This window comes from Gallus gallus, chromosome 3, assembly GCF_016699485.2.
Source record: "Gallus gallus isolate bGalGal1 chromosome 3, bGalGal1.mat.broiler.GRCg7b, whole genome shotgun sequence".
NCBI classification, from domain to species: Eukaryota; Metazoa; Chordata; class Aves; order Galliformes; family Phasianidae; genus Gallus; species Gallus gallus.
The window spans coordinates 17,410,910-17,423,649 of NC_052534.1; the positions used below are offsets into that span (position 1 = coordinate 17,410,910).

The window sequence follows — 12,740 nt, forward strand, 5'->3', positions numbered from 1 at the left end:
TGTAACATGCTAGAAAGGTTTGGATGAACTCCAGGCAAATATCCATCCAAAGAGATTTTCTCTGTAACTGTGGTGACAACCATTCTGGCTTCGATGACAACAAATTCTCCTTTTTGTTTTGCCTTGCGGATTTTTAGCAACATACTGGATCAATCCCCAGTTTAAAATCCGGCTGGATGAACCAGATGATGATCATGAAGGGAGTTTGAATGAGCCATGCTGTACTATATTGGTGGGCTTGATGCAGAAGAACCGCAGGAGACAGAAGAGAATGGGAGAAGGTCTGCTTAGTATTGGTTATTCACTCTATCAGGTACAGTTTGTTCCTCATTGAAGGTTTTATTCACTATTACCCTGGCAAAAATAGTCATGTGCTCCTCTTGACATTCAGCACTACGTTTCAGTAAGATCTAGGTTTTGCAGGATGGCTGAAAATCTTCTCTCATCTCTTTCTGACCAACATAATATGGGAAGATTCAGAAAAAAATCACTCAGTATTTGTCTTATTATAACAGGAAAAAGGTGTAGAACTGGAGGCAATTAATTTAACAACAGGCTCAATGGGAGCCTTCTCCTTCAAAATCTGAATGAGGACAGGATCAGGGTGCCTGGCAATTCCAGATAAGTTGTTCTGATTACAGCTTATCACCAGTGCTCAGTAGTCATTTTCTTTATTTTTTCCCCCTTTATTTGAAAATTGTTCCAATTCATTGTCTACAATGGTATTGTTCTGATTCAGCTTTGGGGTTTTTTTTGTCTTTTTTTTTTTTTTGTCTTTTTTTTTTTTTTGTCTTTTTTTTTTTTTTGTCTTTTTTTTTTTTTTATTTTCCCAGTATTGCTTCTGTCTCCATAGATATAACATAGGGAAAAATTCTGTAGTGCTGTCTCTAACTTTTGTGGTGTAAGGGCAGAGAAGCAAAAACAAGAATTTCCAACCAGTATTATACTTCCCGACATCGTATTTGGAGAAAAGCAATTCAGTGTCCTATAGGTTTCTCTGGATGAAGATTATTAGCCATCATAGGTGTGAGATGGTGGGAATCACTGACGTTTGTTAATATATTTTGTGAAGGATGGTTCAAAACGAGGAATGATTTTTCCTAGGGCCGAAGTGTTTGCATATACGATTGGTTCTCACTTTGTACTATCCTGAGTTGCTGTTGACTGTCAAGCACCCTAGACTACTGGAATCCTAGGATTTGAACATGAAGGATGTTTGCCTGCTCATACCTCTGAGAACAACCCTGTAGAAGATAACAGTGCATTTTTGCCTTATATCTATTTCATCCCATCTGCCTCCTCTGTGATCTTTTTCAGAGTAGAGTAGGCTTGGTGACTCTTAACTAGATGAGGCTTTTCTTTTAAAAGGAATGGATGCTAAATCATCTCATGTAGGCACACTGCTAATATCCAAGTTCTCAGGTCATGAACTGCTGTAGATTTATATCACTGCAGTTGATGCTGCAGCCAAGGACATAGCAGTTACCTGTATTATACAAGGTAAAAATGTGTGTGCCCAGCCCTACCTGCCTTGCAAAGCTTTTTTAAGTTGTGTAGTTCATCACTGAGCTTCTGACCCTCTAGTTTGTTGGATAAAATAAACAAGACCCAAAGGGCCATCTCAGGCAGTCCAGAAGCATTGTACAGGTAGTATTTTAAAAAGCTTTTCTGGGCCTTGTGAGCACTCTTTGGCTTTCACTGGAATCTGTACCCCTGAGGACCACTATCTGATCTTGAAAAAGCTACCTTATATCCAGAGGTACAAATGTACACATATTTAGTTAATATAGAAAGGGCCAAACATTGAAATTTGCTATTTATTTTACGTGCCTTACAACAGACTAGTCATCCTCAGACTTCTTGCTGGTTTCAGCAGCCTTGTATTTTCATCAGCATTCCAGTAACAGCAAGCTGGTAGATTTTAGGTCTGCTTATTCTCATTTTGCAAAGGAGGGCCAACCTGCTGACTTTCCTGGCTGAACATTTTAAAGCTTACTGAAATGTTTCCAACTGATAGTATCATTCACAACACCATATCTGGAGAAAAGTATTGTGTAGATTCCTCTGGATGAAGGTCCCATTTGTCTTTCGGTACTGCTCTAGCACAAGCTAGATCTTCATGGTAACCGATGCTACAATGCGTGGTAGTAAGTGGGAATGAAAACTAAGTGCCCGAAGGAGACTTTATCTGACTCTTTTTATCTAATGATAGAAATGCCTACGTAGCAACCCTTTGACATCAGCTCTTTCTTTTGCTTTCAGATTCCACAGGAGGTATGTATTCGCTGCTGAAGACTTCTTCCATCCAGATGGGCATTTCTTGTGCCAGCCTAGTTACCAGGAGGATTTGCTCCTTGCTAATGACAGCTCTTCTTTATCACTGGATGACAACCTCTTGTTCTAAATAACCATTTCCAGGGGATTGGGGCACAAAGCTTTATTACAGACATTTGAATCCTAATCCTGATCTCATTTATATCTCTTGAAATTTGACCCCCACTTATTTTGTACAACAGAGGTCAAAATTTGTCTGTTTAGGTGGAGGCAGAGTATCTGCAATCTAAAACTTAGAAAATGTAGCTAATATTTTTTAGAAGAAATGCCAGGATCCATTCCTTCTGTAGTTCTGAGCTGGGGCTTCTGGTAATAATAATAATAAAAAAACCCAGCTCCACCTTCCCAGATCTTCCTAGATGTCAATAACAAGTTAAAGAGAAATTCATTCTTGAAGAAGGAGACCCCAGGGGTGTCTGGCAGTAGGAATAGCCTATACTCATTACTGAGGTCCGGCACTCTGCACTGCCAATTTTTCCTAGGCTTTTCAGCCCTTTTCTTCCCTCTCAGGTAATGAATGTGTGGTCGTGTAGCAATTAACTGTGTTCTTTTAACAGCCTTGCAGATGCAAAGGGAAAATGAGCTTTATATGTTGAAAAAGATATGGGATCTGACTTCTTAATCTTTGCAGTCTAATCCTAGCTTAAGATAGATGGGGAGAAAGGACAGGGTTGTTGAATAAATAACAAATCCAATCCTATCTTTTGAACAAAGCAGGGGAAAAAAAGCATACTATTCTACAGTTTATGACAAAAATACTGAATCATTTTAAGGCTTTTGATATCATTATATGTTCTGATCTTAGACAGAAATCTTATCTGCGTCTGATGTTCCACACCCTGTGTCAACTATTCAGCAGTTATTGTGGATCACTGAATCATTTTTGAAATGATATTTCAATATATTTTGGAAGATATCTCCGTGAAGCAAATGTCACAGAGAGGAGATTTAAAGAAGAGATGTTATTTATACACTGCTGTTTCTTGTTAGATCAGTATTTTGTTTTATGAGCTATACAATATTTCACATTTAACAATATATTTATATTACAGAAAAATTAAGTACAATTTTTGCCATAGTCCAAAGGACCACCTTTAGTATTACTAACAGAAATTGGTTAAATCATCTAATTTGGCCCCGTAAGTCTTACCTTTCTGACTACTACTACTTCGTTCTGTTTGCTGTTCTCTTCTGTGTGTCAAAAGAAATCGGAAACTGCAACTCCTGTGCAATTAGGAGGTCTATCTCATATCACCAATTGCTGAAAGGCATTCTGAAATTTAAATTTGTTCATGAGCAGCCTATGGAAGCAAAAAATACTCATTACATGGACAAATCGAGTAGGTAATAGCTTGACCAGATTTGAGTACACATTATCCTCTTTTTAGTTATTTTATACCACACATTGTAAAGAGGCATGTAAAAAGATAATATTTATAGAGAAAGGTACTTTCCCCTTCTAATTACCTACCCGACTGTTTCACATGACATAACCCTGGTGGCTACCTCTTACGCCATCACTCACAGATTTATTATTTTGTGCTAAGAAAAACTTGAGATGGATTTTAAGCATTGAAATTTAAATAGGATTGCTGGCTTGCCAGTGAATTGTCAAATGGTTTCTAACAAAAACATGTTTCCCACAGCTGGAAAATAACAAAGACATTCATCTGAACCGTGCTTTCTTCACAAGGAACCAACCAGTAGCCCGGTCTGAGACTTACATCAACCTGCGTGAAGTCTCCAGCCGCATTAAATTGCCCAAAGGAGAGTACCTCATTGTGCCATCCACATTTGAGCCTTACAAAAATGGAGAGTTCTGCCTTCGAGTTTTTTCTGAGAAAAAGGTTAAAACTCAGTGAGTATCTTCTATGTAAAGCTTTCTCTTCTGCTGATGAGACCCATAAAATTAAAGGTCTGTGCTCTATCTACCAGCAATCTATCAGCAAAATAGGCTGATTTCTAGGGCTTGTTTTCTTTCACAGTCTACTGTATGTGACACACACATCCATGTTACAAAGACATGGCTCTTCAAGTGACCTTTGGCAAGCACTTAGGTGGTAACTAGATCCCTCAGGTCCATGAGATGTAGCAGAAGTTCCCACAATTAAAGACTACAGAGGAAGGTTCTGAAAGTAGAATGGTGGTTTTAAAAATGATTGTATGAACAACAGTCACTGAATGAAAAAACAGGGGTCTGGATTCAAGATAAGAACAACAAGGATGGATTTCCCAAGGAAAATATTGGCAAAATTGGACAGATGGAGGAGGGATGGTGAACATAGGAAACAGGGGACCTAGAGGCTTGTTCTTTAAATTTAGTAAATACTTTGTATTAACAAATTCTGTTATGCTAATGATTTGAAGTGCAAGAAGTACAGTCATAATTTCTGGTTATTTCATTTATTTGTTTTTGTTTTTCTTAGGATGATTGGTGATACGGTGGCTGCAAAACCATATGAGGTAAACACTGTAACTAGACAGACGTTTTTTGTAATAGACTTTTCTTCCACATAGTGGGGAAAAACAGATGTGAGATTTTTTTCTCCTGAGCTGAGATCGTGTTAGGTAAACACCTACTATGTACTTTGTGCTCAGGGAAAATGGAGTTTGGTTACAGAGATTCTTCACTTGCCTCTGTGGCTTAGCTTCACATGCATTTTCACGTACCTGGGCTCATGTGGCACAAAAACTGCACACATCCAGACCTGGTTGAAACACATGAAGCTGGCCTTCAATCAAGTACCGGTAGAAGATGGGGAGGGCAGTGAGTGATCTAAGGATTTAGGGAATGCTTCTGTCTTGATATTCATGTAGAGCAAGCTCTCTTTTTCCCATCCATCATAAAGCTCCTTTATGATATCCATGTCTCCCTTTTAAGAACCATATTGTAAACCACAATCTTGGTCATCTCTTTCCTCTAGCCTCATGTTGATAACAAAGATATAGATGAAGAGTTCAAGACTCTATTTCAAAAACTCTCTGGAGAGGTAAGTGGATTAAAATGAAAGGAAAAAAAGTGGGACCTCTAGCCGTTATGATTATGCAAATATTTGGCCCGCCAGTTCCTCTTTTTGTCTGGTCTTCAAAAAAACAGGCAGTTCTCCCCTTTTATTAACTCACAGCTTCAATTCAATTTATTTTACAATAGAAACAGTTCTACTACATTTTTCCTCTTATTGATGCAAAATGTGATTTTTTCACTCAGCAACACTATGACTTTGAAAATATGGGTGATGGGAGTGAGGACTATGAAAATATGGTGAAATAAATTGCCTGTGGAGTTAGCATATAATTCTAACAATTGGCTATTTGTTCAATTGCTTCCTTTTTGTTTAGAAGCCCCAGGAATCAGAAAGCTGACGGCAGAACTTTCTGTTATTGTATTTTTGTATCTACAAAACCTGCTGTGCCAGCCTACGGCTGCCTCTTCAGATGTGCTCTTAATGAACAGGTGGCCAGTGGCAGTCGAGGGGGAAAACATCTTGTTAGTTAGAGAAGCATTTGTGACTTTTGAGATGGGAATTTTAGTATTGTTTGACTGCAGTATCCGTAAGCCTAAAAAATCTCAAATGCTCTCCTGAGTCTTTTTAGCTAAGAAAGGAACAAGAGCAATGATCCTGCTCAGTCAAATCTGATAAAAAGTTAACATTTATTGGGCCACATCCTCATGGCAGTTAACAAACCACTTGTTTCCCACCTGAAATGCTAGGAAATATTCATGGTTTCTGAGGATCTCCTTCATGTGATGTCAGCAGGTAAATGTAGAGTTAGAAAAAGATCAATGATTTTGCCCTAGAGTATGGTGACAGTGAATGAGTATAGTCCGCCTCAAATGCTTTTCATCTTAATGTTTTAAACATGTTTTCTGTCCAGGACTGTGAAGTGACTGCAACTGAACTTCAAACTATTCTAAATAGGGTTTTGGTGAAGAGTAAGTACTATTATTTGATTCACACTGAATGCAGCTCAGAGGTAAGGGCTGAAATGATGAGGCATAAAGTTGCCCTTTTGTCCAGACTGACACCTACACATTAATCTCTCAGCATACAAGTAGGATCTGTACTGACAAAACCCAGTTCTGTCAGCTAAGGGTGATGGAAAAATGAAGTTTTGTCCCAGCTGAATTTCTCTTGGCTTGTTGAACCTTTGCTACAAAGGGCAAAACATTACCTGGTGCTCCACTTCCAAGAGCTGCTTGCCACTGTCCTGCAGAGGCACCATGTTCCTTCTGCCCTCTCAGAAGGACAGCCTGGTCACAGGAGCTCTTCATCTGCTTTCGCTGTAGGAAAATATTTTTATTTTGCTGTATACCTTCGGTAGACAGATAGAGGCTCATCACTCCCAAAATCCAGAGCATTTCCTTTTCCATTTAAGCTCCTGCCTTAAAAAAACCACGTTAACTAGCTGGAAGGAAATGGTGAAAGATATGGCAGAGCATTTGCTTTGCTAGCAAGATTTTAAGGCAAATAGCAACTCCAGCATGGTCTGCAGAAATTATTTATTTATAAGAAATATTTCTGACTGACTTTTTCTTCTCTTTTGTCTAGGAAAGGATATAAGAAGTGATGGATTCAACATTAACACTTGCAGGGAGATGATCAGCCTTTTAGATGTATCCTTTGGGTCATGACCTTGAAAGTTTCTGGAACTCCTTTGCAAAACTTCTTGATGAGATAAGGCTAAGGTTACGTTTCTGTTGTCCTGGCACATAAAGTTCAGCCAAGCTGCTCTATCAGCTTAGAGTGGCAGAAACCCACATCATCTCGTCAGCTGCTTCTCTCACCTGCTCTTTATCTCTCCTTGCTTAAACCTTTCCCTAAAAATAGAAAGGAAGAGAAGCAGTAACGTTCTGCCTGGACACACCACCAGTGCAATCTCAGATGCATGTACAGCATGCTTGGCAGGAGGCAGATTTTAAGCACAGCCCAGCTTCCATCTCTAAATCGGGTACTGCTTATAGAACACAGAGCTCAAAGCAGCAGAGACAGACTGGAGGGCCTTCCCGATTCTGTATAACTTGTAGGACATGTGGGAGCTGATGAGTTTTGCATAGCGAAGGGAAAGTAGTCAGCTCTTCTGGCCAACACTACCTTGATGCATGGGGAAGGGCCAAGTCGTAGAGCCGAGGGCCATGCTGACAGGGTTGCACTAGTGTTGGTCTCATGACATGGTCACACCGAGGTCAGAAGGGATTAGCTGTGGTGCACTGTCTCTTAGGAGAACTTATGCCTTTGCCCTACACTCTGCAATCTCCTAAAGCCATAAGAGCAGCTCGGTAAGTTCAACATCATAGGGACCAACTCCTTATTTATCCATAATTTCCCATAGGAATGAATGTACAGGACCCTGCAGGGCACAGGTGAGCACTCTGTAGTCTACTGTTACTGTTCACTTGCAGATCCTTCCTCTGGTTTCTAACACTTGTCCACCTCAAGGCCAATCATTTGTTTCCCAAAAGACTTCAACCTGTTCTTAACTGCACAAAATTGTGCTTGTGTATTTAGCAATCCCATATACCATTCCTCGAGACTGCAGGTATCCTGGAAATTCCTGGCATACATTTAGCTATGCAAAGTAAAGCTGTGGGCATATCTGTGTGAGATGGAGATGCATTATGAATGAGAACTTTTATTGCATTAAGACTATACTGTGTTGGGTGAGCTATTTTTAATCACTGGTTGCTCTCCAGTTTTGGTAAGGATAGAGGAATTCTGATTTTTGAATCATTACTTAACATTCCAAGACTAATGGGACTGGCACCTTGGGACTTATAGAATTCAAGACACTCTGGATGAAGATTCAGATGTATTTGGTAATGTAATATTTCTGGCTGTCTCTCCTTCTCTCACAGCTCTAAAGTAAACATCCAGAAATATGGGAGGGGTTAAGATACACATGGAAGATTTCCTTCTCATATAGTTGGAGTTTGTTCTGGGACCAAAGAAACACCTCTGATTTACAAGGGCACAAGCAGACCCTCTTTCTACTTAGCCCCACCGTTCTCCATAATTTGCAAAACCTGGGAAACCAGATTAACTCCTTTTTTGTTGTTGGCAAAGGCAGCTGTATCTGCTGCCTGCTGTATTAAAGCTCATGAGCTTGTTTCTCCGCTGCTGAGGTATGCTACTTTGCCAGCTGAGCAACAGCATGCAGAAGAAACATATTTTTAGGACCTATCAAAATCCTGTCTTTGTATTTTTAAGTTCTATACACATACTGAATTATTTTTTTTCTGTCAGAAGATATAATATCCCAAGAAGTTCACGCAGAATCGAGCAGTCTAAAGGAAGGTCAAATCTGTACCTGCTTTGTTTGATAACATCCCTTTCATGGAAGTCTGCTGCTACCCTGATTGATGCTGGTCAGCTCAGAGCATCTGTCCCAGAGGTCCATAAGAAGAGCTCTCGTCCATGCTGGGGCTGCTGTTGGCAGAGCAGCCCTGAGAGCTGATTCCAGTCTGTGCTGTAGGTCTGGGTGATTTCTAATTCTGGATAATAAACCTGCTGGAAGTAGGAAGCATCTGTCATCTTGTCTGAAATATTAAGAAAAATGGACTTTATCTATTGCAGTTTTTGCCAAGTGTTAGGATATTTTCCTCAATGGCCTGTCTGCCACCGCGTAACATGGAAGCAGGCAAGCTGCTAGCCCATGGGAATGTGTTTCCCAGTCTGTCCGGCTTGCCAGTAGCTACTTGAAACATTTCCCTTGCTCATTAATGTTTCAAAGGTCTTCAGCTGGTAAGGGCAGTGTATCCCAGCCATCAGAAACCTGATGTTGTAGGTTGTGTGCACATAACTTAAGAGTTCCCACATTCCCTCTTTCCTCTGCTGCAGGCAATCTACAGGAAGGTGGACAGAGACTACTCGGGTACCATTGACTCCCATGAAATGCGAAATGCACTCAGCGAGGCAGGTGAGCCTTGGGGTTGCCATTGGACCAGTGCAGTTCTCCACTAAAAAGCACCAGGGTGCAGGAGGGACTTTTCATGTCTTTGCTTCCCTCCCATCTCCTAAATCAGAGCATTGCAAGTGCTGTTCTCCTGTCCTAGTAAGTCCTTTATGCTGTTATATACATCAAAACTCATCTGTTCTGCATTCAGAACCACTGACATTTTTGTCCATGCTGTGGTTATTGCTTATCCATCTGATTATTGCTTGCTGTATTTCTGTCCTCATTATTTCCTAATCAAATTGTTCCCCTTCAGAGTTATGTCCAAACCCTCTTTTTCCTGCATTTCCTTCTACCACTGATCTCTACAGCAGAGAGGGTGCAAAACTGATCCAGACATTCCTCAGCCAGATCCCCTCTGCTGTGTGCTATTCACTTTTGGAGCAATGCTTGCCAGCTAAAGCCTATCTACAGGAGCAATGTTTTTTGATCTCTCTTCTTCGTGAATGGTCTAGAGGCAGAAATAGCACTAATATGGGCCTGAATACAGCCCGGTGTGTTATGTGAGAAATTAGCTCTACTGCAGTCGCTGCTATTCAGCTGCAGCACCAAGACTTGCTAATTAGGGATTTATCTGGGGAATATAGGATTGCTTATGTTGTGAAACAATGTGAAATATGCAGTCTGACAAACATGCAGTTCTGCTATAGGAGAACTTCATGCCTCTCTTCACCCAGAGCAATGTATTTTGGAAGAGACCCACAGCAGATGTGGGTGATGGAATCCAGTAGACCTTCTGAGAGGAAAAATCTTCCACCCTTCATCTGCCCACAGATGCAGCAGTCCATGGATAAGTCACATGAAAGATAGCTTAAGAACAGCTGTGTCAATGATTTGTGTATTTCCCATGCCTTCAGGTTTTGTGCTCAACAACCAGGTGCAGCAGAGTATTGCCATCCGCTACGCCTGCAGCAAGATGACCATTGATTTTGATGGCTTTGTGGCCTGCATGATCCGCTTAGAGACCCTGTTCAGTAAGTGCCTCTGTTTATGAGTCAAGGGGAATTCCTGAAAATGTTGGGGTGTCATTAAATATTTGGTGTCTTTTAACTGTGAATGTAGCAGGTTGCTTGGAAATGGGAGAGTGTCATCAAAAACCTGTCTGTTTGAGAAATCAGAAGAGGAATAGCAAATGCCTTCTGTCTGAATGACCACAGAGTGCGGGGGTACTCCCCTGCTTTACAGTTATCTACACTCTATGTTCAGTGCTCTGGACACCAACTTGTACCATCTAAATGGTGCCATTTATCCCTTATGGTCCTTACTCAGGCCTGATTTACAGCATTGTTGCCATATCAGATACTATTGCATTGGATGCTGTAGCTGTCCTGCTGCCAACTCTCAGTTTGCTGCTATAGATGTAACTACTCTGCCCCATGAAGCGACCTACAAATCACTTGTAAGAGGAAAAAAGAACAGCTGTAGTATGATCTCACAGAACCAGTCCAAATTTCCAGTAGATCATGGCAAAAGTCCAGTCCCCTACATTTTGTCTGATTTGCCAATCTCTCTAGTTTACATCTAATTTTTTTATTTTACCCTTTTCTACTTTTCAGAAGTGTTTCATCTCCTAGATAAAGAGAAGAGTGGAGTTGTTCGGCTCTCTTTAGCAGAGGTGAGGCTGGTCAGATTAATGTACTATGAGGTTAAGCTACAGTAAAATGGACTGCACTAATATATTTCTTTAGAATCACACCTACAAATAGTAAATGCAACAGTGATTCAAAGGAAAACTTTGTTTTTGTAGCAAAGATCGTAGCTTAGAAGGCATATCCAAATTAGTGGAATGAATATTTATCCGATATGAGTAGAAAGTAAAGATATGTTCAAGATACCTAAGGTTTCTTGAGAAGATGCTTACACGGTGAGTTTCACTGCCTACTTTTGGAGGGCAGAGGTCATTTCATTAGAAAACACACAACAGGAAAATGTTCTTTTCTGCCAGAGAATGAACTGAACAACACGCCAGAATTAGAAGAGACCTTTCTAGATGCCAGGTCTCTTTTTTCCCTATTGTTCTTAATGCAAATTTCTCCTGTTGAAACTGTAATAGAAGCAATCAGCTTGAGCCTTCCCCTTGCAGGATACAAATATATCTCAGGAAACAGAGCTGGAAGGGGCCCCAAGAGGTCTATCCAATTAGTCCTTACTGCTGAAGACTGGCTCAAAGGGAGGAAGATGGCTAGGAGGCCCTGTGACCTTCAGTCACAGATAGTTAAATCTAGCTGAAAGTATACATTCCTAAATCTATTGTTTTTCAAAGACCATGCAGCTTACCCTGGAGAATAGGTCATGCCTCAAAAGAGGCCTTCCATGCAGTGTCTGAAGCCAATCCAGGCAAAGAATTTCCCCAAAGTTCAACAGCAGATGGATGCTTCACATGGAGCAGATTACAACACAGTTGTGGCCTTTCCAAGCCTGCTCTTCTGGAGCCGTTGTGCAGTGCCCTGGTGGCACTCCATGAGCCTCACAGATGGTCTGACTTCTTGTTCTTCCTCTCCCGCAGTGGCTGTGCTGCACACTCGTTTGAGTTGAGATCGATGAATTCAGCAGAGAGCTTCGAACATGGAATCACTCCTTCAGCTTCTCCCTGCTACAGAAAGCAGAGAGAGAAACTTGCTTTTGTTACTGGCGAGGTATTTTAGTCCATGATAAATGATTTCCTGTCAGTTAGAAGGTAAATATACTCTTGAACAAGACCCCAAAGAAATAAAACAAACAAGGCTAAACCTACCTTCCGTTACTTCTCCTTCCCAAAGAGTATTTCTGTGTGTCATGCTGAACTGTCACAAATTCTGACTTAGCACAGATGGGCTGGGGGAGGTCTGACTTGTTGCTGAGCATCAAAATTCAGCAGAGTTCATAAACCAGTACAGGAGCACAGAAAGAGAAGCCTACACTCACAGACATGCCAACATTTGTGTTTCTGCTCTGGCTACTTCTGTTCCCAGCTAACTGTCCACTTTAACTATGCCCACTGCCTGCAGAACCTGGGGTTAAGAGCTTGGAGGCAGCAGATGAGCTGCTGAGAGCCAGGGAAATGGAGCATGGACACAGCCTCAGGCCTGAGCAGGGAAATAGGCAAACATGACATGCCTCTACAAGTCTTGTCTCCATGGAATCATTAAGATAGGAAAAGATCTCTAAGGTCATCTAGGGCAACTGTAGATCCATTGCCCCCATGCCCACTAACCCACATCCCTAAGTGTTACATCTCCATGGTTCTTGCACACCTTCAGGGACGGTGATTCCACCACCTCCCTGGGAAGCCTGTGCCAATGCATCACTCTTTCTGAGAGGAAGATTTTTCTTGATATCTGTCTTACAGGAAGAGGAGCAGGGATGGAAGGCCACGGGCAAACTAGAGCAGTTACTTCAGTTGAAGTTGTCTCCTGTCCATTCTTGTCCATAGGTGTATTTTGATGCCCAAAGGTGGGGTCTGGAGTTATAGGAGA

At 41.1% G+C, this 12,740-nt stretch overlaps 1 protein-coding gene across 3 annotated transcripts in view; it reads left to right on the top strand.

Annotated features, from left to right (window-relative positions):
- The window catches only part of CAPN8 (calpain 8), a 28,111-nt gene extending 16,093 nt beyond the window's left edge, over nucleotides 1–12,018 (top strand). The window contains exons 10-21 of one of the 3 annotated variants that reach the window (XM_426117.7): nucleotides 138–313; nucleotides 2,263–2,274; nucleotides 3,981–4,192; nucleotides 4,761–4,797; nucleotides 5,259–5,324; nucleotides 6,211–6,268; nucleotides 6,885–6,949; nucleotides 8,081–8,149; nucleotides 9,171–9,249; nucleotides 10,143–10,259; nucleotides 10,842–10,900; nucleotides 11,792–12,018. In XM_426117.7, coding sequence (XP_426117.2) covers nucleotides 138–313; nucleotides 2,263–2,274; nucleotides 3,981–4,192; nucleotides 4,761–4,797; nucleotides 5,259–5,324; nucleotides 6,211–6,268; nucleotides 6,885–6,949; nucleotides 8,081–8,149; nucleotides 9,171–9,249; nucleotides 10,143–10,259; nucleotides 10,842–10,900; nucleotides 11,792–11,815 — 974 coding nt within the window. In that variant the 3' untranslated portion in view covers nucleotides 11,816–12,018. The other 2 variants (XM_040698119.2, XR_005858648.2) reach the window with 2 other exon arrangements.
- Nucleotides 12,019–12,740: the final 722 nt, after the last annotated feature.